Below are 27,827 nucleotides of genomic sequence, written 5' to 3'. Positions count from 1 at the left end.
GAACAGTTTGACAGAAACCTACACGCACTGCTCCCGTCGCCGTCTTCAAACTCGTCTGCTTCCACGCCGCCGCCTCCTCTTCCTGGAGGAGCCCTCAGTTCCGCAAAGCGGCCAACCTGGAACCGTGGCAGAAACAAAACAGAGATTAATAGTGTGGAGCTTCAGTGAAATGAGATGCAAGCTATGAAGAAGAAACGAGATACATTTCCCAAACCTGCAGCGTTATGAACGCAGCACCGCTACATTCACCTAAAGCTGCAGCGAGGACGGCATCACGCTGCTCATCTCTACTTCGGAGGGAGGGAAACAAAAGCCACTCCCTCCAGATGTGATTCAATCATTAAATGACATCATGCGTACTTAGACCTGAATGAAGCTCTAGTTGGTTGCCAACCAGGAAGTTAGCTTCGCGCTGGTTCCCTCCACAAAAAGCTCATGGGATTGTTTGTTCCATCGCTTTTTGGATTGTTGTCGAAAATAAACCGGTTAACGGTTCTTATTTTGTTCAACCAGATGATCTTCACAAATGAAGCTTGAAGACTCGTCAGGAGTGAAAAGCTGATGTTGGGCTATAAAAGGACCTACGTCACGGTCACATGACCTCACGTCACCACCACCAAGACCACGCTCAGTCGTCTCATTTAGACATTTTTATTAAGACACGTGGAAGCCTCTACATTCACCAGACTTATTTCATATATCATAGACCAACACGTTTAAAGTCTCTTCAGCTCGTGTTGAACACAGACAGCGTTTCAAGGCATCTAACCAGAGACACGTTTAAAAAGGGAACAAGCACAACCCCACTTTAAACCCCCGTCAGCTCCGCCTTCAAAGCTTCAAGCTGTCCGCCTGCTTCAACATGAAGCGGAACAGCTGCCAGACGCCCGTCAACAAGCAGAGAACAACAACGCCTAATGAGCGTCTGACGGGTTGAGCATGTGAAGGCTGGTAGCTGTGTCGTGTCCTAATTATGTTTCCTGGAAATAACTTGTGATTATAGGGAAAGACAGAGAACTTCACTGACATCAGCATCAGGGGAAATGTGCCGAGCAGCTCTTCTTGGGTAGTCAAAAATAAAACAGAAAACTATTATCGTCTTTATCAATCAGTCTGTTGACCGACACAACATCCCAGAACCAAGTCAAGTGTGTGTGGAGGTCAAGTGTGTGTGAAGAGGTGTGTGCAAAAAGAGGGTGTGGCAGTGGGAGTGGCCTGGAGCATAAAGGAGCAGAACCTCTAAACGGACTCACGGACCGTTTGTGGTAGACTCTGGTCGGCAGAGGCTTCCTCTTTCAGGCTCGTTCAACGAACTGTTTGGATAATCCAACTAAAGAATCGGCCATGGTCTTTACAGATATTATAATGTTATATATATATATATATATATATATATATATATATATATATATATATATTTGAACATGCTCATAAGGCATTATCTAATGGTAACTTTTGGTGAATTTAGGAGAAAACTACAGACGCAAAAATAAACAGCTAAATGAGTATTTTAAGAAGACGTGTTCTGGAAGCACAATCTTTAAATTGACCAGTGTTTTGGCCTGTAGTGTCTCCCCTTAAGGACCAATTACCACCAACTAGGAGGAGGCAACACAAGGAACTGTTGTATCACCAGGACTTCCTCGGTTCAAAGAACATACTGGACTGTGCTTTTTAAAGTGAAGGCTGCCATTGACCATGTTGACTGTACGTGACAAACCGCTGTCTAACCTCACCAACTAATCTGACTAGCTTCTCCCTCTGAGTTGAACACAGTGTTCTGAGTGTGGGTGTGGTAGCCTGCTGTGTAATCTAATGTCCTGATCTCATGCTCAGGTCACGTGATTCTTCTTAGACCGGCACCAGAGAGTCAAAAGAGTTGACCGGGTGAAGACTCTGTGTCTTGCTTTAAAGGCACACTATGCGGGGAATTTAACACTTCCTGTTTGTAAACACAACAATCACCAGAACCCCCGTACCGCGTCCAGCAGCACACACTAAAGTGAAAGCCGACCCCGGGTCCACTCTCGTCGTGGAACGAGCTTTAGTCCGCGTGGCGTTATGACATTGTACACCTTTAAGGACAAAACGAGCCGGCAACGCAGATGTTGCCCCTAACCTGAAATCAGGTGGTTACGGGACGGAGCACGTTGTCCCGTACCGAGCACAGGCGCCGGTCCTTACCGTCGAGACAGCAGGTCCTCCCTGTCCTGGCTCCGCGAGCTCTCCGCTCCCACCGAGGTGGCTCCGGCGGGCAGCTGGCTGAGCTGGTCCATCACCTCCAGGCCGCTCTCCTCTGCTATCTGGTGGATCAAGTCGTCCACCTGCTCCTGGGGCGTGGTCAGCGTCATCGCAGAGCTCATGGAGTCCTCCATCACCTGGTGTAGGGGGGGGTGAAGGCGAAAAGAAAACTCAAGGGAGTGCAGGACTGGGTTTTTCTAAAAGCGTTAAAATACATGTACAAGACCGAATGCACATCATCTGCAGCCACTCACTGAGGTGTGGACGTCGAGGTTCTGGACTTGGCTTTCAAACTTGTCCATGACGGCGGAGACCTTCTGGAGATCCATGGAGTTCAGAGCTTTGTCCAGAGATTTGGTCACCTGGGCCATGTTTTTGGTGACCTGAGGGGAAAAAGAAGAAACCGCCGCGGAAACATGAGAATAGCTTTATAATCCTGCAGCGGTCGAGCGGACCGGACGCAGCATCTTACCCCCTTCATGGTGACGGCGGTCTGGACTTTGGAGGCCACCGCGTCCAATCGAGACGCCATGCGCAGCCAATTGACGGATTCATTTTTCTTCCGGATGGCGTTCTCCGCGTACACTCGGGCACATTCCACGTTTTTCTGCTGCAGAGCCTGGAGACGAGACAAAGAACCTGTGAACTTTGAAAAGCTGTGTTCCTCATTTAGTAAAGTCCTCCAAACGTGTTGAGACTGACGCTCAGCTTCACAGTCACGTGACCTTTAGAGCCAACATTGTAAAGAAGCTTTTAATAAACGGATGATGACAAACACTCATTAAATATTAACAGATCTCATTGTGATGTCTTCAAATGATTCAACTAAACTGCCAAAGTCCAAAGTACAGTATTCCACATCAGAAACAGGTCTTTCTGGTCCTGCTCACAACTAAACACCTCACTCTGGAAGGTTGGGAGGGTGAAACCGGGCTTTAATGAATCTCCTTAATTGTTATAATCATGACTTCACTCACATGAAAAACCTGTTCCAGCTCTCTATCACGTGGAAGAACAAAGTAGATCCTGATGTTTTAAATACAGCAGACTAACACAATGTTGGTATTTTTCAAAAATATATTTCTCCTTTAAATTAAAATGGATATATTATATATATATATATATATATATATATATTTCTCATTATGATTTATGATGATCCTATTTAAGATAAGTTGTTTTTCACCAAGAAAGGATGTACGTCTGCGACGCAATCAAAATACTTCCGGTATGTTTAAGTGTCATCTTAATAGTTTTGATCATTACAGGGATCATATGATGAATCTCAATGTGTGGCCAATCCTGACATGAGATGTTTTCATATTGTCTTATGTCTAGTGAGAACATAAACAATTAATGTTATAGAGACAGAGTCAACGACACATAATCTAAAAATAGATTCCAAAGCAGCTTTTCTTCACTTGTGCAAGACACTTTTTTTTCTTTTTTTCTTGCACAAGTAAAGAAAAGCTGCTTTGGAATCTATTTGTATTTCTTGAATGAATTAGTATTTTATTCACTTGCAGTGTGAAATCATAGACTGTGTATCAGAAGTGGACGTAGTCAAAGTGAAGCCACCTTCAGCACTGGCTTCACCTTTGAGACCCGGCGTCTGCAGACATTGATTTGTGTCCTTGTGTTCTACTCTCCCCACCAGTTGTGGGCAAATATTGGACGTATTGGTGGAGGAGTGAAACATTAGAGCGAGTGACCGATGGTGTGCTGTAGTGGACCAACAGGAGACATGCAGCAGAACCAAGTTCCATTTGGTTTAAAATACAATAAAAAAATAAAAAGGTATCACAGAAGTAAAGATATCAAATAGAGAAAAGCAACTCTTTGTGTTTGTGAAGCTGTTATCATTGTGGGTTTAGTGTTTTTAACACATCCATATTTAAAACAGTCTATCTTTAACTCACTGCTCAGGTCCTAGCATGCTGTAGCTTGTGCTGCCTGACAACAACAGGACAGCTTTTTTTTTTCATAACGGTTCTACTGTGAGGATCGCAACTTGAAGACTGGATTAGTAAAATCATAATACTTTCAAAAATAATAGAATCCAACAGCAGCAGCTTCACATGTGGGGGGGGTAGACGGGACGTGAGAAGTGGAGTGAAGAAACATCGGACATGCATTAAGCCAGGGACAGCGATGTCTCCTGACCTGATACCAGGGACAGCGATGTCTCCTGACCTGATACCAGGGACAGCGATGTCTCCTGACCTGATACCAGGGACAGCGATGTCTCCTGACCTGATAGCTGAAATAAACAATTAGCCGCTCATGATAACAACAGCAGTGATGCATCAGTTTCGCTAAACAACAGGCTCTCTATGTCAATGCTGAAGTTGTACTGCCCCCTGCTGGCCGATGAGTGGAACTCCCTGCTGTCGTTTGACCAGAAGAAGAAGATAATCTACTGATAGCTCTGATCATGGAGCTGCATGGCAGGAAAGGGTTATCAGACAAGGTGACTAAATATATCAATAATATCATCTTTAGTTTCAAAGTATTCTAAATAGAGTATAAAAGTAACTTTTTGCCTTTCAGATGAAGACAGAACAAGTTGATGGGAGAGAGACAGGAGCGTGACACACAACAGAGGGCGTCCATCAGACGTTGTAGGACGCTGATCACAGCATCACAGCACATGTACATGTCAACCCTTCGGCCCCCCGAGGCCCCGAGGCCCCCAGCAGCTGGGACCAGTCGCTCACCTTCTTGACCTTGGCCTGCTCCTTACCAGAATCCTTCTCTGCCTTCTTGGACAGTTTCTCGAGCTGCTTGGAGGTGAACTGTGAACCCCACAGACAGAAGTACAGGAAATGAGTAAATAATACGCAAGCTGTAACAAGTTATGATATGGATGAAACCTTCTCACAGATACGTACCTTTAGCTGGAAGAGTGTGTCTGTGGGGACAGGGAGAGACGGAGTTATGCGCTGCATATAATGTTGACTGTCACAACGTAGCAATATGCTAACTCTTACATTACTAAAGCGTTAGCTTTTCATTCTCTGAGATTGATGATAACAAGTTGTCCACACTGTTTGCTTTGCTTGAGGAACCGATGTGAGGGTCCCGGGACAGACTGTAAAGCCCTCTGAGGAGAATTTATGATTTCTGATTTTTACTTGAAAAAATACACTTATGACAACAAATATTGTCCAAAATCTGCTAGATTAGACAGCCTAAAACCCTCAAAATTGTTGTAAAATAAATCATAAAAGGGGGAAATCCCGTCACAAAATACAAACAGTACAGGAAAAAGTCAAATAAATTACTATATTATAAAGTATTCAAATAATACTAGTTTCCAATATTGGGAAAACGATAAAAAACGATTCACTGCAAATAAATTATTTTATTTTTATATTGTTACAACCAATAGAACAATGTATATTAAATACAACCTTCTCGCCAGGATTCAATAAGCTACTGTATATATATATGTGTATATATATATATATATATCAGTTTTAAGTCTTAATGATTTTATACAAACTTAAAGAAGTGTGTAGGAGTGTCTACGTTTGTCGAAGCTCCACTGATGACATGTGAAAAGGAGTGTGACATTCCTAATGTATCAGTCATCGGTTAGGAAATGATTCCGTTAAGATAAGATGTCAAATCAAACCAAAGGCCAAAATAATAGTCAGGCTGGCAGCTGCCGTTAGAGATACTAATAACCTAATAACCTAATAAATTATGACTTCTGGTGACTAGTAGTTCTTTTGATTACCAATGTTGAATGCACTTATTGTAAGTCGCTTTGGATAAAAGCGTCTGCTAAATGACTGTAATGTAATGTAATGTAACCTTCTAATCATAACAGGTCTGACAGCTAACCTAGCTAACCAGCCACCCAAGCTAACAAGCTAATGCTAGCTATCAGTCATTAGATTGGAGGCAGCGCTTATCAAAACGGACCGTTGAGCGGTTTAAACACCACATACCATCCATGGCGAGATGAATACGATTCCAGGGAATCACAGGACAAATAATGTTCGGCTTCCCAACAGTCTCGTTTTGGTTTGTTTTGGTAAAGCGGTGGATCCGACTTCCTGGTCCTAGTGTAGTCACGTGATTTGAATTCCTCTCGTCTTCCTTCTTCTTCTTCTTCTTCTTCTTCTTCTTCTTCTTCTTCTTCTTCTCCTTGATGTTTTTTGGCGGTTGGCAAACAACGAAGTGGTGCATTACCGTCACCAAGTAGCGTGGAGTGTGGAAATTTAAATTTAAATTTAAATTTAAATTAAAATTAAAATTAAAATTAAAATTAAAATTTAAATTTAAATTTAAATTATTGTGTAATTTATTAATTAATTAATTATATTACGATGTAAGCTAACGTTACACTGTAACGTTAGCTTACATAATAAATATGAGACATTTTGACATGTCATCGGAGACAAAGCACAGATGTGAGTAGCTCTTGATAACATAGTAAAGTTACATAAATTAAAACAACTAAGTTTTGACTAATAAAATGAAATATCTGACAGACAGACAGTGTGACCACATGTCACTCACACTATATTCTCTCTTTGATCCCACGGGATATGACATAATAATGTTTAACCAGCATTGTTATCTTAGCCTGCTTTTATATTGTTGCTTGGATGTGGTAAACTTTTCTATTGTGGAATATATATTTTGTTAATCAGTGTTTTTATTTTGTCAGCATTTACTTCCTGTTTTGATAATCAGCATTGTTAGAATATGATGGGTTAACTGTCACTTTCATGTTTTTGTGGATACATAAATCACACCTTAGTACCATTTGAAATCTAGACACTTCATCACACTGGTGAAACCAATGTGTAAAGATTCAAAAGGAGTCTTGTTCACTGATGTACATCATGGTGTATTATCATCGGTCTATTACAAGGAGAGACTCCACAGTGTGGATCTTACTGAATATGTATATCCTCACACCACCCGAAAACAACTGAAACAACTTTGAACAACCGTTCAGACGGGTCACTTCATGGTCCCTGGCATTGTGCAGGGTGGCTCACTGGGATTATTACTGGGATTATTACTGGGACTGAGCCATCATTAATTCTTACTTATGCTGTGGTTCAACATCATGACGTCACTTCCTGAGAGCCTCCCTGCTGGTTGGAGACGCGTCACCATGGTAAGTCTGAGCTCATTTTAGAAAATGTCTACGCCTAGCAAAGTGGAATCCTACTTACGCTTTCACTGAAGCGGAATTTACTTTACAGAGCTGCTGTTGTGAAGTTGCATCATTACCGCATTGCATTGTGGGATACTCATACCGGCGTAGTATCCGGTGTTTGCATACTGAAATAGTATGCAAGTCGCGTACTTCTGGTTTCAGACGTACTACAATATCTCGGATATTGTCAAAAGTCTAAATGTCGACTGTGAAAAGTGTCTGCAGTCAAAAGTCTGGTAATGGGGAGTGCTGCATCTTAATATACCAATTATATATTATATTACATATAAATCACAGGGTAGTGACAGCAGTTGGTGCATCCTAAATGACTTTAGAACGTGTGCTCAGGTTGTCGGGAAACTGTATTTGCTCTCCTCGTTCTGCAGGCGAGGAGAAGAAACTCCTCCAGAACGTCCACAGCGCTCGGAGGCCTGAGGCCGGCTGAAGAGCTCACGTTAGGGAGGAGACGTCAGCGCAGGAGGTCCGCTGAATTCATGAGGCGTACGAACGTCTGAGAGAAACGGAGCGGAACTGTCAGCAGTTGTTTTTTTAGATAACTGGAGGATGTTCTGATGCTAAGTGTGTGTGTGTGTGTGTGTGTGTGTGTGTGTGTGTGTGTGTGTGTGTGGACGTTATCTCTCTCACGTCAAACACTACAACACCCTCTTGTTAGTGTACAGAGCCTAATATGGTCAACACACCCGTGAGCCTTAGAGTGGAGTTTGATGAGGTAGGATGACGCTCAGTCCTTCTGCGGTTTTATTTAACTGTGACTTTTGTGATTTCAGGTCATGCACTTTGTTGTTCTTGGAAAGAATCGTCCTTTTGTATTTGTTTGTATTTGTGCGTGATCCAAATCAATAGTTGCCCCATTATGATTTATGTATGTCAATAATAAAACAGTTCTTAAAGTCCCAGTGAAACCTGAAGCTAGAGTGTCTTTAGGTTTGAGTACAGTGAGACAAAAGAGAAATATAATAATTCAGTTTAAATCCTTTGGCGTATGTGTTTGTATGTCAGTGAGGCTGATAGCAGTATGTCCAGTATGTTTCCTTCACAATAAAACAAGAGTTTCCTTCTCCTCATTGGCCTCTAATGGGGAGGTTGCTGTGAGCAACCGCTCAGGATTAACTCCGTCACCCCGACCGAGCCGGTGACGGAGACCTGGGAGGGAGTGGCTAACGAAGCGGTGGCCTCAGACGTAGCGCAGACAGGCTCTTAAATGCACACTCTAGAATGTGCCGTAGGGTAGACTGGACAAAATGTGAGCGCCGTGCATGTGGACATGCGAGGACTGTAGAACCAGCCGACTGAAGCCCTGATGGGGGCTGGAGCGAGCCAGAAGGAATATTCAGGTATGGGGTAAAGTGACACAGGAACTCAGGAGGCCTCAGTAGAATAGGTATCGCTGCTTCAGGAATATGTTCCATTCTTACCCAGATTCTTCACAATATTCTGTTTGTGTTTATCTTAAAGGGGCAGTTCGCCTCATAAAACCAACATACATATTTCCTGCTAACTCGCAGTGCTTTGTATTTGGTTTTGATGTGTTTCCTAAAGTGTCCTTTGAGGTGCAGATGACTACTTGTCTTTCATTTTGTAGAATGAATGCTCAACAGTTTTATCAACAACCATGCCGGCATACTTTACTCTGCCTCCGCTCCCTCGTCTGCCGCTGTGCTGTTGTGTTCATCAGTTGAATAGATCAAGATGCTTAATTGTTGTTGTTGTTAACAATATATGCTAATATTGTGTAGACCCAGCGCTAACGCTCTTAAGAAATTAGCACAATCCAATTTAAAAGGTGCCAGTGCGCTTCATACCAAACAGAAACACTGAGAGAGCGCGCACACACAACACACACACACACACACACACACACACACACACACAGACTGCTGGTTTACCTCCCCTGACCCGCAGGTCTTGTCCCAGACCAATGGCAGTCTTGTATCACTGTGAGGACTGAATCCTCATGTAGGCTGGAGAACATATGAGTTCGTTGGGTTCATTCTTCCTCCCTAAAACAAGAAGAATCTGTTTTAGTGGGTCATTATTATAGTAATATAATCATTGGCGACTGTGGCTCAGTGGTGGAGCAGCGTAGTCCTTCAATCAGAGGGTCGGCGGTTCGATCCCCGGCTCTGCTAGTCCACGTCGATGTCCTTGGGCGAGACACTTAACCCCAAATTGCTCCCTGCGGTGTCTGAACGTCAGCTAGAGTCCTGATGGCACCTTGCATGGCAGCCCCTGCTCTCAGTATGAATGGGTGTGAATGATGAGCGACATGAAGTTCAGTCCATTTAATATAATGTGGCGTCGGTCAGCGTGTGTCTTCCACCTCTGACCCCCCCTCTCAGTTGCAGAGAGCCCCCGTCCGTCACAGTCCAACGTCGAGGCCGATTCAGCGGACCCCTCTCCTCGCCCACCGGCCATCATCGTCACAGCTCCGTCACGAGAGGACATCCATGCCTCGCCGTCCACCATCACCATAGCTGACACCGTCAAAGAGCGGCGGCCGTCCTCCACGCCCTTCGTGGTGGGGAAGAACCCGGTGGACGGACAGTAACTCGACATGTCGCGCCACAGAAGGTGAAAGGTCAAAGGTCAAAAGGGTTTTCGGTACAGGATCAGAGACAGCAGCAACAACCCTGAATCCTTTAGTAGGAGTAGAGATGCTTTTTTAAACGGACTTGATTCAAAGTCCAGCAGAATCAGCAGTAAATTCATTGTCATATTAATGTGCACATTATCTGCGATGTGCTTTGGATGAAGCATTAAGTTGCTAGCTAGCTTACTAATTCCACCATGCTTTCATGCTACAGTTACAACCCATTAGGAAGCACCGTGTGGACTGCTGGGTTTGGTCCGTGTTACTTTGACATTTAGCCAGATTTTTTGGTTTTAAATGATTGTTCTTGATAAACATTATCGCTAACATGCTGATCTGTTATGATTACATACGTGCTGTGAAAAATAACTTTACAGTTCTTAAAAAAACTGAATGTGTGAGTTTACATGCTGAGATATGTGTATGTTAGCGATTAGCATTAGCTGATTCAGATCAGCCAATAGCACACATTGCATAGTAATAGCTCGTTTTTAACCAGTCGCTATGCATATTTATAACACAATATGTAGAATTTAAATACTTTGCACAAAAACCTACTTTACTAATTATTTTTTTCCATTACAGAAGGACTCAAAATGGACTTCACAAATACCACCCACTTGTCGACATACGGACCATGGCGGTTCAAACTCCGGGAAAGCTCTTAGTTGTCCTATCGGTGGCCCAAACCAAAACATAATGGCGGCGCCCTTGTTGACTGAGCTGCTGCCCATCTAGTCAGAGCCACAGCGGGTCTTCTAAAGGGTTGAAAACGATCTTTAATGGAAGAATGGACGCCGTAGGAGACGACGAACCGGATCCCATAAAGCTCAAGTCTATCAAGAACAATAAAACATTCACAGTGCCTCAAAGCGATAGGGTAAGAGAATTAGCTCCGTGTGGTGTGGTGGGGAGGGAGGGAGGGACGCCAAACTCCGTTTAGAACTCCTGTAGTTAAGCGATGATCTGCTTATCAGCAGCTATACAGAACTCATAGATCACAAGTTAACACGTATCAAAGCTCCACATGGCCTAGGCTGAAATTCGGCTTATATTTGATACAGGAAAAATCTCACTGTGTAAATGTCTTCCCCACAATAAACAGTCTGTGTAAAGCTAATGCTAATAGCAAACAAGAACATACTGTAAAAGTTAAAATTGCATCTCTAGTAGTGCTTAAACGCAATCAGCGATGGGCCAATCTTTTATTCTGTTTGGTCGTCAGTGTTGATAAGCAAAGTAGTTCTTAAAATTGCTGATATTTTTTAAATGGAGTTTGGCATTGTCTCCATCTGAGGGAGCTTTGTCTTTACACGCTTCAATAAACTACCTGGGCTAATGATAGCACGTTGTGTAAAGTCCTTAGTCTTCAAGGTAAGATTAAAGGCCTGACTGTGCACTTCACTGCTTCAGTCATCGTCTCAAGCAGCAGCATCCAATCTAATTACTGGATTCCAGCAGCACATAAGCCGGCACACTTTAAAGCAGCCAACTCTCTACGTCATCCGGTGATTCCTCGGTGAACCCTTTGAGTGTGTCCTCTCTGCCTTCAAGGTACCTTTTTTTAGGACTGAGTGAACTTCATTGCCAAAATAATCACAAGCCGTCCCAGATTGGTTATCTGACTTCCACTTAGCTAATGGCAAATTCCTCTCTGAGACAATTCTTCCAAGTGGCTCAAAGCGCCCGTTTGGTTTGATTAATCCCCATTAGATCCCTCCGTTGATGCATCGTCGTTCAGCAGTTCTACTTCAAATTCACTAAATGATCACTGAAGTGGTTCTGAAAACATAAAACATGTCACGTGGAGCTATCCAGAGGAATAGTGCAACTTCCAAGTGTCTGTCCATTTATCCAGGACGTCGGTATCGTCGTGTTCAAACTGCGCCGTTAAATCTTCTAAACTACTCCTGGAGACGAGGATGACTCATAAAGTGTGTTACCTCTGTGTCACCTCCATCCTTTCACTCTTTTTTTTTTTTTTTTTTCTAGTTTGGGAGCTGCAGAAGTGTTAGAGAGTTCGAGAAATTTAACCGCATCGGAGAAGGAACTTACGGCATCGTGTGTGAGTCACCGATTGGTTCGACTAGGACATTAAAGAATAGATCATCTGAACTGCTCAGTGGATAAACTGTCCCCTGTCCTTGATGCAGACCGAGCCCGAGACACCAAGTCGGATGAGATTGTAGCGTTGAAGAAGGTCCGGATGGACAAAGAGAAAGATGGTGAGATGACTGCTCTCACATGGATTCACATGTTTCCTTATTCTGTTATGATATGAATCCAGTGTGCTGACAGCTTTATTCACAGTCTGACTCCTGGTTCTTCTTATTGTTTCTGTAGTTTGCCTGTTAGAAATGAACCTGTTGAACCTGTCGATCCTTCTCCTTCTGTCAGGGATCCCCATCAGTAGCCTCAGGGAGATCACCCTGCTGCTGAGGCTGAGACACCCCAACATAGTGGAGCTGAAAGAAGTGGTCGTCGGCAGTCACCTGGAGAGGTAGGGGGTGGATTCACGAGCAATACAAATAAATATTCTACATGTAACTTGTCATATTCAGCCTGTAAACGTAACATCATTGTTCCTGTAATTGTTTGTCGTTCAGCTTGTTTCTGGTGATGAGCTACTGTGAACAGGATCTGGCCAGCCTGCTGGAGAACATGCAGACGCCGTTCTCCGAGGCTCAGGTAGGACGTCACGTCACATCACGTCACCACCGCTAAGCTAAGCTAAGCTAAGCTAAGCTAAGCTAAGCTAAAGGAGGACTAGTGTTCTGGTGTTGTAGTGTCATTGAGACACTTCTCAGCAACCCCCCCTTTTTTTAAAGAGGCGTACAAGCTTTTGAATTGACCAGAAGAGCATTTATGACCCGTCTGACAATGTAGAACAAAACGGTAAAAAGTGTTAAGAACAGAACTCATAACAAACATCGAACCAAAAACCCATAAAAACAAAATCCCCTGTTGTGCGTCCGGTTGTGTCGTCCGCGTTAAGACATTTCTCTTCCTCTGCTGTCCTGTTTCAGGTGAAGTGTATCGTCCTTCAGTTGCTCAGAGGCCTGGAGTATCTCCACCACAACTTCATCATACACAGGTCAGTCCGCCGGAAACCACAGAAACAAACTGTATGAATATACCCAGGAAAGACAGATCTGACCCAGTAACAGGGTCGTAATACATTCTCTTTGCTGGTCAGCTAACTCTTGTTGACAAAGTCTAAACCCAGCTCCAAAAACAAACTCGCCAAAATAAAAGATTCTCTGCTGTGGCTGAAAGACAGTTTTGAAGTGGTTTCTGCACACGGCCCTACAAAGTAGGACCGAGTGGAGGACTGCGGTTCATCATCCTCTTTAATCTGGTTATCAGGGACCTGAAGGTGTCTAATCTGCTGATGACAGACAACGGCTGCGTTAAGATTGGTGAGTCATCGTTTATAACCATAACCACCTCTGCAGCTCTCACTATAATCCCATTATTCCTGCACTGACATACGTCCCAGAACTGACCCTTGACCTCGCTCGCTTTTTTGTTGTTGCTTTTTACGGTATTAGCTGTCTTTTTCTTTTGCCATGTTGTGTAATAGCTTCTAGTTTCACATGGTTTCTGTGTCATTTATCTCTTTATATTTGGGTTATGGTTCGATCAGTTAGTATGTCGTTTTTTGGTAAAAAGATTTGTTGATTAATCGATCGGTTGAGAAACATCAAATGAATCCAAAGCAACATTCATAATTGATTGATCGGCATTTATTAAGCAATCAGGCCAAATATTCTGTCTGGTGTAATTTTTCACTATTTTTTAATCTGATTAATTAAAAAAAAATTACAGAAATAAATCTATCTATCTATCTATATATAGATATATATATATATCTATATATAGATATATATCGATATATATATCTATATATCGATATATATATATCTATCTATATCTCTATATATCGATATATATATATCTATCTATCTATCTATCTATCTATCTATCTATCTATCTATCTATCTATCTATCTATCTAGATAGATAGATAGATAGATAGATAGATAGATAGATAGATAGATAGATAGATAGATAGATCTATATAGATAGATAGATAGATAGATAGATAGATAGATAGATAGATAGATAGATAGATAGATAGATAGATAGATAGATAGATAGATAGATAGATCTATCTATATAGATAGATAGATAGATAGATCTATCTAGATATATATCTAGATAGATCTATCTATCTATAGATAGATGATAGATCTATCTATCTATCTATAGATCTATCTATCTATATAGATAGATAGATAGATCTATCTATCTATATAGATAGATAGATAGATCTATCTATAGATATATATCTATAGATAGATCTATATATCTATAGATAGATCTATCTATAGATATATATCTATAGATAGATCTATATATCTATAGATAGATCTATCTATAGATCGAGAGATATATCATGCTTTCAGTCATTTCTTTAATGAATATATAAATGTATATTTATAACTTTATTTCAGACACACGGGTCCATATAGAAAGAAAACCAACAACAAATAAATACAATAGGAGGACACCAACACACAAGTATTATCGCTGCGGTTCAAGAGTCAACAGTAGTTAAAGGACATGGAGACATTTGTTCTACTGTTTTTAAAGACAAGAGGAGCACCGTGTGTCACTTAGTGTCGCCTCAGTTAAAGCCGTCATGATGAAAACATTTTCATTCAATCCATCGACGTTTACATTTTGCACATGAAAGTCAACGCAGCGTGAAAGCTGGGACCATTACTTAGTGGTCGTACTTTCATGGATCCGTTTCTTGTTTCTACTGTATACAGCTGATTTTGGGTTGGCCAGGATGTACGGCATCCCCCAGCAGCCCATGACGCCCAGAGTGGTCACACTGTGGTGAGTGTCTGCCAGCAAATATGGTGTTAGCCTAATTCCCCTCCTGTGGATGTGTGCGTTGTGCACTGGAGGTAACCCTTACCCTGTCCTTGTGCAGCCTCAGTGGAAAGTCCTCCTTTTAATCTCCCTCAGTAATCCTCCATCTTCATTGGCTCCGTTAACTCGGGCTGACCAGGACTCGACTGTCACGACAGTGTGCTCATTCACCCCCCCCCCCCTCCATCTGTATGCAGGTACCGAGCTCCAGAGCTCCTCCTAGGGACCAAGACCCAGACTACAGCTCTGGACATGTGGTGAGGCTCCAGCCGCTGGCATTATGACAGACACACACACACACACACACACACACACACACACACACACACACACACACACACACACACACACCCCCCAACCCCCACCTACACACCCACCCACACACACACACACTCTCACACACCCACCCACCCACCCACCCACACACACACACACACACACCCACCCACCCACCCACCCACCCACCCACACACACACACACACACACACACACACACACACACACACACACACACACACACACACACACACACACACACACACACACACACACACACACACACACACACACACACACACACACACCTTATTGCATCTTAAAACACAAGGGACCTCCAGTTCTGAAAAGTGAAGCCAGAGCTGAAGTGTGTTATTAAAGCTGCATTCTCTCTAGTGTCCATCAGGGGGCGACTCCTCTGGTTGTATAGAAGTCTAGTCTAAAATGACTCTACTTCTCTCTTGATTTATTCCCTCAGTAAACATTGTAAACATGAGTTTATGGTCTCAATCTCTAGTTTACAGTCTTCTTCAATACAGCATGATGTTCATTTAGTACATTATGCTCCATTTAGAGTCAAACACACCATAAAGAGGGGATGATTTAGGGGCGGGGCTACACAATGATTGACAGGTCACTAGCAGAGACGTATGTGGCGTCTCTACGGAGGCGTAACTCCTCCACAAACCAAATAAAGTCACTTAGGTTCACTGGTTGCAAAAAAAACAAGATGGCGACGACCAAAATGCCGAACTCAATGCTTCAACAAACCAGTTCACAAACCAATTTAACGACGTCACGACTACTACGTCCACATCTTACCTACGGTCTATGGTTTGAATCACAATCACAGACATTGCAGACTTTCTCTCCAACCACACAAGGAGCCGATGGGAAAAGATGGCGGGAATTGTTGACAACACACAAATTTCCATGACGTTCTTTTGTTTTTTCTAAAGGGCTGTCGGCTGCATCCTGGCGGAGCTGCTGGCTCACAAACCTCTGCTGCCTGGAACCTCTGAGATCCAGCAGGTCGACCTGATAGTCCAGCTGCTGGGAACACCCAACGAAAACATCTGGCCGGTGAGCACTTCAGCTCCCTACACGTCTCCAGCATGAACCAAACCCTCTGTGATGTTAAAGGAGTGTGTGTGTGTGTGTGTGTGTGTGTGTGTGTGTGTGTGTGTGTGTGTGTGTGTGTGTGTGTGTGTGTGTGTGTGTGTGTGTGTGTGTGTGTGTGTGTGTGTCCCAGGGTTTTTCTCAGCTGCCCCTCATCGGTCAGTACAGTCTGAGGAAGCAGCCGTACAACAACCTGAAGAATAAATTCACCTGGCTGTCTGATGCCGGACACAGACTGCTCAACCTGCTCTTCATGTACAACCCACAGCGCAGGTACACACACACACACACACACACTAGATCACATTAGGTCTGATGTGTCAGATTTAAAGGTGACATGAAACCTACAGTATGACTCGCCCTGACACTGTTGAGGTCCAGTGCGTTATTCTCCTGATTTAACAGCATCTGTGTTTTGATCAATAATTGACTATCGTCTTGTTTCCCTGATCCAGAGCTACTGCCAAAGATTCCTTGGAGAGCTCCTACTTCAAAGAGAAACCTCTACGTGAGTAAAAAGCTGTAATCCCGCCCCGCCCTCTGATAAGTCACTCGTCTTGACCCTCTGCTTCTCCGTGCAGCCTGTGAACCGGACCTGATGCCAACCTTCCCCCACCATCGCAACAAGCGGGCCGCCGCTTCGGCAGACAGCCACCCGAAACGGATGAAAGTGTGACCAAGATGGCAGCGGCGGCATTCTCAGGAATGGACGTTTTGGTTTCTGCTCACGAGGACCTTTTACTAATGTTGAGCAAATGCGGACGAGTTCAGCCAGCATCCGTTTCAACACGGCTAAAGCCACAAACTCCAGTTAGTCTTTAATGCAGATCCAGTGCTTAGAGGTCGTCAGATATCTTAACATTCGTATTGCTGCCAAGGTCTGCGCACTAAATACAATGAAAGTAACGAGGACAAACGTCCTTCTGTGTCGAGTTACATTTTAGATGTTCTATAAGAAGCTGTGATCTGTGATCATTTTGGATTCCTAACATCAGAACGATAAGACCGAGCAGAAGCTGAGCCCTTGCTGGGTCTGCGTGGCGGTCTCTCTTTAAGAGCCTTTACCGCTCAGAGAAAACAGAGTTCGTGGCAAAATGAAATGAAAAGGCAGCCTTGTTAAGATCTCAGGTTTGGTCCTCGCAGTGTGAACTGTCAAAGTGTCCTTGAGGTGAAATACTGAACGTGCTCGCTTATCATTAGTTGTTACAGGAGTTTGACTTTCGGAAATATGCTTATTCCCTTTTATTTTATTTTATTTAACTCAGAGTTCCACGAGTAGATTCAGGGTTCCCCCTCTTCTCTAGAGGTCTTGTTCAGTGATGATCTAGCTGGGATGACAGACAGGGATCGCGCCATACACTAATGAATCCCCTTTTTCTCTTATGAACTATAGTAACCATGTATGCCTGAACACCAGTAACACAAACAGTAGCCTACACTTGTGCTTAATGGCAAATCTAGAATGCAAAGTTCACCACACACCATACTTTAGTCCCTTTACGAGCAATATTAAGAGTCTTTAAGAAGACCAAGTCCAACATTTCATGTCATGCAATGCTCCATTCTACCTTAACAATGCTGGCAAAGTGAAAAAGTACCGTTAGCTGAAGTTTTGGGCTCACATTCACTTTTCTAACTTATTGCTCCAAGCTAAAGTAAACGATCACAAAGCTTAAACCGTTGCTGCGAAACCAGCTAGCGTCAACATTTAGCAAGTGAAGCAAGCATGCTAACAAACATAGCGTGCTAACAAACGACGAGACTCGTGCAGAGTTTCTGCAACATCACCAAAATACTCAAAACAATCAATCTTCTCATCTAACTTTAGGCAAAAAAAAGTGAGAAAAATGAGGGAGCCCGAGCTTCAACGCCTCCGTCGTGTGAATGAGTGTGAGTGTGAGTCAGCCACCCGTTACAATGGGAGTGATTTAAAGTGATACATGACTAAATATGTTTAAACCATCAGCTAATGAACGTAATAAATGATGTAAAACCATAAATTGTGCCATTTGTTTTTCATTTGAAATGTCAGTTTTTATTAATGCAGGTTAAATTAGTAGTCATGGTTACAGGGACGTTGATAACGGACCTCCACAAACACACAGCGCTACTGTTAGCGCTAAAGCCTTTAGCAGACATGCCTGCAGTTCTGGTGTTGACAGCGAGAGGTCAGAGTTGGTGCTGAACAATCATCCAATGACAGATTGAAAAGATTATTTTAACCCGGCTGACTGTCGTCCTGCTCGTTGAGAGCCAGCGGGGCTAGCGTTCCTTATCGTCCGTTAGCCGACAACGGGGCAAACACCGATCACGCTCGAGGAGGAAGGCCAGCCCCGAACACAGGGGGAAACAACATGGCGTCTGCCTCAGAGGAGAACTTAGTGTGTACAGTTACATGTCAAAAGAAACATTATCCTGAAACAACAAATAAATACTGCAAATGTAAACACTGTATCTCTAGTATAGTCAGTCAAGTTGTAGAGGAAGTGTTCAGTAACACTGTTCATCGGTTCACAGCAGAGCAAACTGAACTAACCGCTCACATTTAAACGTGAAGAAAAGGTGTTGAGCTTCTGAACAGACTTCAATAAAAGAAAACAAACAACAAAAGGGAAGACGTCACAGTATAGCTCACACTCAAGACTAGTGTATTCTGGGAAATGGAGTGCAGAAAGCTGATTTAAATAAAGTAACAGGAGCTGAGATTAGAAACGTCGTTTTGAGGAAAGAAAATGTTCATTTTAACATTCACACCACTTCATCTGCTGAGGAAGATCATGTGATACGACCAAAAGCTCCAGAATAGCTACAACATGAATCATGTGGTGAGATTGAGTTTACAACTTTTTCAATAAAGTTTTTGGATTGAGGAAATATGCTGCGTGACTCTAAATCAAGCGCACCTCTGGTTCTGTAAATGTGAAACATGAGGCCTGATGCAGACACACAGAGGCAGTGAGGAGTCACTCATTTAACTTCATACAAATAAGATAACAACAGGGCTCAATACATTAAGAAACAAGCTTCATAAAAACACAGGAGCTGCATTCACACACACTCACATGCCTGGCAGGAGAACCATCTTCTTCTTGTGTTCCTTCATTAGACGTCACTGTCCTTCATTGCGATCCAAAGCAAAGTGCATAAAGGCAAAAACAAAGAAAAAGTACAAAAAAAACAGTGCAGTCCTTCACTCAGACGGAATGGGCTCAGAGAGGGACAAACGAACGCATTCAGATTGTGAAGCAGCCGTCGTCACGGCGATGCCGGTCAGCTGAATCGTTCTGGTGGTGAACACGCTGCAGCGGCTGCTCGGTACCGAGACATCGTCTGAAATGAGGGAACGACGTGGACTCTGCTGTCCACCAAACCAAATCACACCGACATGCTCTACTGTAGCGTTTGGTCAACTTCCTCCAAGAATTCAAAAACTGTGGCAGTCAAACAGACCGGTCCTTTATTTTGAAATCCACGAGAGGCGGTGAACCAAGCGCTCAGAGAGATGAAGGCCTACAGGACGGTACAGCGGGGGGGGGGTTGATGAGTTGGGAGCAGTTTGACCCTTCTCATGGCCCGGGGGGGGGGGGGGGGGGGGGGTTGATGAGTTGGGAGCAGTTTGACCCTTCTCGTGGCCCGGGGGGGGGGGGGGGGGGGGGGGGGGGGGGGGGGGGGGGGGGGGTGTCTCTCAGCCCTCCATCCCAAAGTCCTCTGTGAACTTCTTCACCTTCAGCAGATCTTCAGAGTTGACTGTGGGACGGGTGGTGGACAGAGAGCGCAGCATGTCCGACTGCAGAGGAACAGGACAGACGAGACATTTGGGTTTACGTTAATGTTTCATATTCAACTAATGTAATGTAACTCCTCCTCCATCCGGGGTCTGATGTGGACTCTTGTGTACATATACTTTTAGTGTATCCTTTCTACTGCTTCTCTTCACAACGTTTTACCAGCTTCTATTTCCAGCAGTGTGTGTGTCGGTATTCATTAGTGTGTATGTGATGACCTACATGTCTTCATGTGATCTTGTTGTAAAGGTTAATGGACGGAGTGTTCCATTTCAAAATGTATGTTGTCTTCTCTTGTTGTTGCTCTGGAGGTCTGAAATGACTAGAGAGGTTCTGATACCTGAACTTGCTTATTGTCCGATTAAGAGTGTTGATCCAATAAGTGTTCAAAATAAAAAGGTTAGCAGGTCATTATTCCCTCTCATATCATTTTTATATTGCTGTAAAAACATCTCCTTCAAACTGCATTTCTCTAAAAAACTAAATGTTACATTTGTATCACGAGAACGTCTTCAATTGTCCTTCGCCCAATACTATTTTATAACTATAATAAAATATAATAATAATAATAATAATAATAATAACTCAATGCAACCTCTACGGCGTACGTGCATTCAGGAAATGCACGTACGCCAAATATATATATATTTATATAAAAATATAAATCACCCTGCAAGTGTGTGCAGCTGCTCACATCCAACCTTCAACGGTGACCAAACGGTAGTTTGGTCTCTCCTCTGAGTCTGTCTGTCTGTCTGTCTGTCTGTCTGTCTGTCTGTCTGTGTGTCTGTCTGTGTGTGTGTGTGTGTGTGTGTGTGTGTGTCTCACCATGCAGACTATGGGCTCTAGTAGCTTATCACTAGGCACATCCATCCAGGTCAGCTCTATGGCAGCAGGGTCACCAGGGGAACAAGGAGTCAAGAGGTCGTCCACCATCAGCTGGTTGTTGCTGCGGGACGGACCGTGAACCTGAGGAGGAAGAACAAGGAGCAAAGGGCTCAAAAGAAACTGGAAAACAACTGAGAAGAACAGGAATCCCACTGACATGTAACAGCTCCGATGAGCTCACCTTCTTGAAGTGGGTAGCGGACTGGACCTTCCTGACCGGCTGCATGAGAGCATCCCGGACGATGATGCTGATGTCGGCGCCGGAGTAGCCGTCCGTTTTGTGGGCGAGCTGCCGCAGGTCGGCCTCGCTCAGGCTGTGTGGCGTGTTTCCCAGGTGAAGACGAAACATCTGAGCCCGAGCCGGCTCCTCCGGCAGAGGGATGTAGATACGCTTCTCAAACCTGACAAGATGTTCCCAGAGATGGAATATAACATTCACAACTATGTTTTCATGAGTGTATAATCGCCTGCCTCTCCGTTAGCTGAGAGTGAGACCTTCATATCTAGAAAAAGAGCCGGTCCTCTTCACCAAACACTACTGAAAGGCCACCGTAGTCCTCCGACACGCGTGTGAAGCCACGGTAACGTGAGCTGCAGAGTGGCACCCGTTGCTCCTAGTAACAGTGTTATTATGGTATGGATGGCCCTTTTTACTCTTGGAAAGGGAGGAGAGAGCGGTGGGGTCTTCAGTTAGTAGGAATCTGCAAACCTCACTGCTAGACAGGGGAGCAACAGATCCTAAAGGTCACGGTTCAGATCACGGTTCAGATCACGGATCACATCGGCACAAAAGAAAAGAGGGAACAAGTCTAACTTTCAGAGATTCCTGACCACACTTTTTTTGCTGCCGATACTAATTGCCGATCATTGGTGATCCATATTATCAGATCCAGATCGGTTTTGTTTGATTATAGCAGCTGGTCTACGAGGCTTTTATGTTTTTGAATAAAACCCCCAAATTCAAATGATTAGGGAACAAAAGGTTGTATTTTTTAATGCTAAAAAACTGAGCCTGAACGCATCATAATGTAAGTCAACGGAACCTTTGTTCGTTAGCTGTTAGCGACGCTGCTAACGTTACTAGCTTTCCTTCTGTTGAACGTAAACACGGTTTAGAATGTAACATCAGGGAACTAGAAAAGCATAAACTGCATATTGTCCGATAACGGTCGTCAGTAAACTGTATCTCACACTGTGATGGTTAACTTTAAAGAGGAGGGCGGATCAACAATGGTCCACAACGCCACTACTGCTACTAGAAACCACCGAATCCCAAACACCAGGAGCCTGGAGCAGAACTACGGTGGCCGACGCAAAAACGTGAACGCCTCCATTTAGAGCCGGTGTTTGGTTTGTCCGTTCTGGGCTACCGTAGCAACACGGTGGACTCCGTGAAGAGCACCCGCTCCACATGTAGAAATACACAGCTCTGTCTAAGCCAACGAAAACACAATGAGCTTATTTGAATGACAATAAAACAAAGTCAGGGTGAGATAAACACCAACAAAACGAAAAGAGGAGCATTGAAGTGACCTCTGACCTCCTGCGGATGGCAGCGTCTAGCACCCAGGGGATGTTGGTGGCTCCCAGAACCAGGACTCCATCGTTGTTGTTTCCCACACCTACAAAACCAGAGCGCTTCAGTCAGCTCTATGTCTTTCTGCTTCTGTGTCCATACAGGGTTCTGTGTTAGCATATTTAAGATGATTTTGTAGTTTCTATTGTCACTTTTTTTTGGTATTGTTCTCGTTTCATTTGGCTCACCCTGCATCTGGACCAGGAACTCCGTCTTGATGCGGCGGGCGGCCTCGCTCTCGTTCTCGTTCCTGGAGCCGCACAGCGAGTCCACCTCATCGATGAAGATGATCGAGGGCTTGTGCTGGCGAGCCAGGTCGAACAAGTTCTTCACCAGCCTGGGAGACACGGAGACACGGGGACAGCAACCTTAAAAGAGGCGCGCTCCGTAATGACGACAGCGAGTGAAAGAGGCGGAGAGCGGCACAGACGGAGCGCTGCCAGTCTAACACACTAACATATAGCGCAATAGCAAACAGAGAAAAACAGAAGCAGTGTAAATAAATGCTTGTTATGTGGAGCTCGGGGGCAGCAGGGTGTTGCTGAGTCTGGAGGATCTTCCTCCAGCAGAGTGGAGGGTCCATGGAGGGGTCTTTTGTAAACGTGGAGGCCAGCATTTAGAGCAGATGTCATGGAGGAAGGTGAGAGAGGGTCCAAAGACGGACTCTGAGTTGATGCAGTCCCGGTACCAGACGGGACACTCCCTGGAGGGTGGAGGGAAGCTGGCTCTCTGCAGCCGGAGGCGGCAGTTGAGTCTCTCGTTGGTCAGGGCGCTGCCGTTACATTGACCAGGTCACGAGCGACGTGCACATCAAGAAACTCGGTGCTCCCGACTTGCTTCACACGGGATCCAGTGATGAGAAGACAACCATCATCGATTTCGTCTCATCGACGTTGAGAGACGGGTTGTGATCGCGGCTCCGTCCGTCTCACCGTCTCTGTGTGAGAAGGTCCAGGGTCCTACTGTGAAGGGAGGGGTTCAGGCCCAGGGGGCCCAGCTTACAGTAGCAGCTTCTGAGTGATAACTGAATGCTGATGTGTGTTTTCTCATCATTTACTTTTGATCATTCTGCTACATTGTTTCACTACAATACACTTGCAGAGAACAGCTTAAGACTGCAGAAAAGACTCACTTCTCACTCTCTCCGAGCCACTTGGACATGAGGTCCGAGGAGGAGACGGAGAAGAAGGTGGAGTTATTGGCCTCGGTGGCCACGGCCTTAGCCAGGTACGACTTCCCCGTCCCCGGAGGGCCAAACAGCAGGATGCCTCTCCACGGAGTCCGCTTGCCTGAGAACACAAGGGACCAGAAGAGATGTCGTCACATGCTGTCATACTAGGGTACAGTCAAAAGAGATAATGCTAACATGCTGTTTGACAAGACATTTCTCTAGTGATATTTAAATGAGCTACAACAGACGATTCTGACACCACCCTCAGTGGACTCAGCTCTGGTGGGGATGAGTCCGCCTACAGGTGGGGGATCGACCTGGTGCGGACTAAACAGCTTGTGGAGGTGGTTGTGGGCCACTAGCGCTCTGTGTGACTCCATCAGCGACCCTGTGGAGCTCCACCATAACCCAGGACCCCCCACGGACTCAGACACTTACACCCCCACGACAATTTGTTACAGTTTCACACCCTTGCACATCTTTTCTCTATCAATATACACATGACACTTTAATAACATACTTGTTTTAACGTACTCTTATTTGTTTGTTTACCATATTTTATTGTAAATGTTCATATTTCTTATATTATTGCACTGTGTTTATTGTTATGCACCAATCCCCTTGTGTGTGTGTGTGTGTGTGTGTGTGTGTGTGTAACGTTCTTCTATCAAACACCTGATTCTGATCTGATTCTGAATGATAAACTGAATATCAAAATGTCTTTCCAAAGAACATTTCAGTTTGAACTCTGTATTTCCCTTCATCGTCACAAACTTATACAATTGTTGATGAACATTTTTAGCCGTAAACAGAAGTAGAGCGGGGGAACGCCCCCCAGTACCTGTAAAGAGGTGAGGGAATTTGATGGGCAGGATGACGGCTTCCTTCAGAGCTTCCTTAGCTCCTTCCAGTCCGGCCACATCGTTCCAACTCACATTGGGCTTCTCCATCACAATGGCACCTGGACACACAGGCAGGGCATGAATGACAACGCAGATGGAAGACAACTTCTTTCAAGGTGACTGAACACCTGTAGACCACACAACCCCACCGGCCCCCGGACTACTAGCAATGCATTCAATTCAACACTTTCCATACAATCACTTCAGGTGGAGACACAAAGAAGCAGCGTGGTGTTAGTCAATAGTACACTCACCCATAAGTTGCTCCTGCAGCTTCTTCTTCTCTGGATTTTCACCCTCGCTGTCGCTATCACTCCTACACCGGAACACAGACGCAGAGGTTCACACCAATACAGCAGAGCCCACAGACGTTGAGCACGTTTCCCCAGAGAGGGCAGAGGAGCCGCGTACTTGTCATTGCTCTGCGCCTCCTTCACGGGCTTCTTGCCCTGTTTGTCTTTATTCTTCAGATAGTCTTTCAGCTTCTCCGCTCGGTCCAGGTACTGCATGCACTTTGCTCGTATGCTCTCCTTGGCCTTGTCGCTGTGGGCCTCATCTGAAGGGGAAAGACGAAATTCCAACACAACAACGTGAACGAACGCCCAACAACGTTTGCGCTGACGGGAGGGTCACAGAGCTAACTTGACTTGGACGTCAGGGTGCGGGACTCACATTTGATGGCATGTAGGAAATACTCCACAGCGTGCTGGTACAGACGCAAGGCCTCCTCATAATTCTTCGCCTTGTCTTCCTCTGTGGCTTTTGTCACAAGATCAATCGCTTTCTGCAGCAGAGGTGCAGATACATGCAGTCAGAGGACAGATGTGGGTGTAGACGTGAGATGCATTGAGGGTGGAGGGGGGGGGGGAGAGGGGAAGGCAGGGAATGAACACGTGAGTCATCCTCACATGGGTCTGCACACGTCAACACTGGAGCATCAATTACAAACAAAGCACAAATTACACAACTAGCATAACACAGCATGTTGTACAAAGGGATCCTACAACAAAATGCACTGTGCTGTGGCTCAAGTCAGCTATAGCTACCTGAGTTTTCCATGTTATTTGTAAACTAACGGTGAGGGAGCGGCTGCTACCGTTATAAACAGTCTCCAGCAGAGCTGAGACGCTAAAGTTAGCAATACACAGATGCATAACCCCCACCAGAATGAGTTCATGATATTGTTTTTATTGTTCATAGTTAGCTAGCACAGTGACGTTAGGAATAGCTCGTTAACGCTAATGTTGTTTCCAGGGCAGTGCGCTGTTTAGCTCAACTGGCTCGCTCACAACATCAGCGCGCTTTAGCGTCAGCTGTGCTGCTAGCACGTTAGCGCAACAAAAGCCGAGTTGTGTCCAGCTGCAGCGCGCTAACGGTGGCTAGCTAACAGTCGCCTACCTGTAGTGTTGACGTTGTCATTTCATCTCACTCTTGTACTCTCGGCGCTCAGACTCTCTATATCCCCCCCGACTCGACCCAAAGGCGGATATGTGAAGAGATGAACCCGTTAGCAGCCCCGTGTTGACATGACACAACAGTGCGTTAGCTAACCGCTAGCTAATATGACAGCTAGCTGCCTCGAGCCAACAAAACCACAGCAACAAGGAGGCTGCGGCTTCCTTCTTCTTCTTTCTTTTATTTAATGGCAGCTTGCAATCGTTACTCATGATTATAAAGTGTATACCGCCACCTGCTGTACCGGAGTATGTAGTGTGAGCGGGCCCAAAATGGATATGTCCCCCTGAACCAGGGCCCAATCCCAATGTCCCCCTAAAGCCTCAAACCCTGAACCCTGAGTCTTCCAGACTCTTTCCTCACAAGATAAGAGGTAACTTCAGATAATCTATTTACTTGTCCGAACAGCTTCAATGACAAAATCAAATATTTGATGAATAAATAAATAAATATCCTCTGATTTTACGTCTCCATAACGTCACATTGCAATGATTTGTGGGTAATTCCCTTGGACAAAAGTCTGCATCTATTGGTGACTTACTGAAGGGGTTCATAAAGGGCTCAACATGTCTGATAGAGAGCCCTTTAACAGCAGGACAGCTCTAGACCCTCACGGACCTTGAAGTCTGTGAGCTCTTGAGTGTGGACTTTGAGATTGGGCCTTAAAAAGAGGAGATGTCACAGGGTGTTTAATTGGGATACAACACATGTGCAGTGAAATCTGGTCTGCGCTGCAGCAGGTAGGGGACAGCGTCATCCACCCCGATGCCAGATTGGTAGGCGAACTGAAGTGGGTCCAAAGATGAGCTCACCAGGGACCAGCCTCTCTAGCGTCTTCATCGGGTGGGACGTCAACGCCACCGGCCTGAAGCTGTTGAGGTCCTTGGGTCACGGGGCCTTTGGGACCGGTACCACCCGGGACGTTTTCCACAGCTGTGGTCGTCTCCTCAGCCTCAGCTATACTAGCGCTTTCTTTCTTGTCTTTTTTGACATATGTTTTTGACTATTTTCAACATACCATACAATGGCATGTTCATGACTTTTTAGATATACTATGGCTTCTTTTGACAGACATACCTGTGGTTAAGTACAATATAATGCATTTATGTTTTTCAAAACCATAACAAGAAGCAGGTCACTTCAGATGGACCTATCTTATCGAAATTGAAAGCTCTAAAAGGATTGAAAATAAAGATAAAGATAATAAAGATTATTCCAATAAAGACAGAGCAAACCTCGTCTCCTTAGTAGACTTGAGCATGTTTAAGGCCTTAAACTCAAATCCTCCTTCCTTATATTGCTTACTTGAAAGTGTGCATCCTCTATCCCTTTCCCACTTTTCCACCTCTTCATAATGCGTTAGCTGCTTTTAACCTCTTATCTACTTATCCTCAAATGTTCCGCAGCTTTCATACATTAAGTTTTGTACAACTTTTAAATTCCATTTTTAACTTTTTTGAAAAATTAAAACACACTCGAGTCTTCTAGTTTTTACTGATATTTTCGGTTAAACTTGACCAGTGGTAAAGTGGGAGATGCATCAAGGGACTGCTGCTGCTCCCGCCCAGCACTCCTACTGGTGCTACAGCAGCAGTACATGGATGTTTCAGTAGTACTGCCATCATTGAAAAAGACACATACGCCTCGAATACGTAAAATCAGAAGTAAATATTGTCT

The 27,827-nt window shown here is 44.5% G+C and overlaps 3 protein-coding genes across 5 annotated transcripts; 1 reads left to right on the top strand and 2 right to left on the bottom strand.

Annotated features, from left to right (window-relative positions):
- chmp1a (charged multivesicular body protein 1A) lies at nt 1-6,334 on the bottom strand. Its single transcript, XM_068722747.1, has 7 exons — nt 6,198-6,334; nt 5,133-5,152; nt 4,959-5,036; nt 2,714-2,860; nt 2,496-2,624; nt 2,185-2,378; nt 1-116 (listed from the first exon to the last, which is right to left on the bottom strand). The coding sequence occupies exons 1-7, from the start codon at nt 6,202-6,204 to the stop codon at nt 95-97; spliced, it is 597 nt and encodes a 198-aa protein (XP_068578848.1). The 5' UTR covers nt 6,205-6,334; the 3' UTR covers nt 1-94.
- A 2,332-nt stretch (nt 6,335-8,666) lies between these two features.
- cdk10 (cyclin dependent kinase 10) lies at nt 8,667-18,373 on the top strand. 3 transcript variants are annotated; one of them, XM_068722745.1, is made up of 15 exons: nt 8,668-8,778; nt 9,784-10,015; nt 10,620-10,914; nt 12,027-12,099; nt 12,188-12,259; nt 12,432-12,534; nt 12,641-12,722; nt 13,061-13,128; nt 13,401-13,453; nt 14,872-14,941; nt 15,175-15,234; nt 16,214-16,337; nt 16,507-16,646; nt 16,829-16,881; nt 16,955-18,373. In XM_068722745.1, the coding sequence occupies exons 3-15, from the start codon at nt 10,825-10,827 to the stop codon at nt 17,047-17,049; spliced, it is 1,083 nt and encodes a 360-aa protein (XP_068578846.1). In that variant the 5' UTR covers nt 8,668-8,778; nt 9,784-10,015; nt 10,620-10,824; the 3' UTR covers nt 17,050-18,373. The 3 variants fall into 3 exon arrangements, with proteins under 3 accessions (XP_068578847.1, XP_068578845.1, XP_068578846.1); XM_068722746.1 differs by having other exon boundaries at nt 8,667-10,015; nt 10,623-10,914; XM_068722744.1 differs by having other exon boundaries at nt 8,667-10,015.
- Nucleotides 18,374-20,039: 1,666 nt separating this feature from the next.
- Nucleotides 20,040-26,313, bottom strand: vps4a (vacuolar protein sorting 4 homolog A). The gene is made up of 11 exons (XM_068723917.1): nt 26,094-26,313; nt 25,368-25,479; nt 25,107-25,251; nt 24,950-25,011; nt 24,635-24,754; nt 23,755-23,911; nt 22,811-22,959; nt 22,587-22,668; nt 21,228-21,447; nt 20,987-21,127; nt 20,040-20,160 (listed from the first exon to the last, which is right to left on the bottom strand). Exons 1-11 carry the CDS (start codon nt 26,112-26,114, stop codon nt 20,059-20,061), a joined length of 1,311 nt encoding a protein of 436 aa, XP_068580018.1. The 5' UTR covers nt 26,115-26,313; the 3' UTR covers nt 20,040-20,058.
- Nucleotides 26,314-27,827: the final 1,514 nt, after the last annotated feature.

This window comes from Cebidichthys violaceus, unplaced genomic scaffold (genome assembly GCF_023349555.1).
Source record: "Cebidichthys violaceus isolate CVI_PGR_0920_01 unplaced genomic scaffold, fCebVio1.0.p SCAF_3, whole genome shotgun sequence".
NCBI lineage: Eukaryota > Metazoa > Chordata > Actinopteri > Perciformes > Stichaeidae > Cebidichthys > Cebidichthys violaceus.
This window is presented reverse-complemented; position numbering and strand designations above follow the sequence as displayed.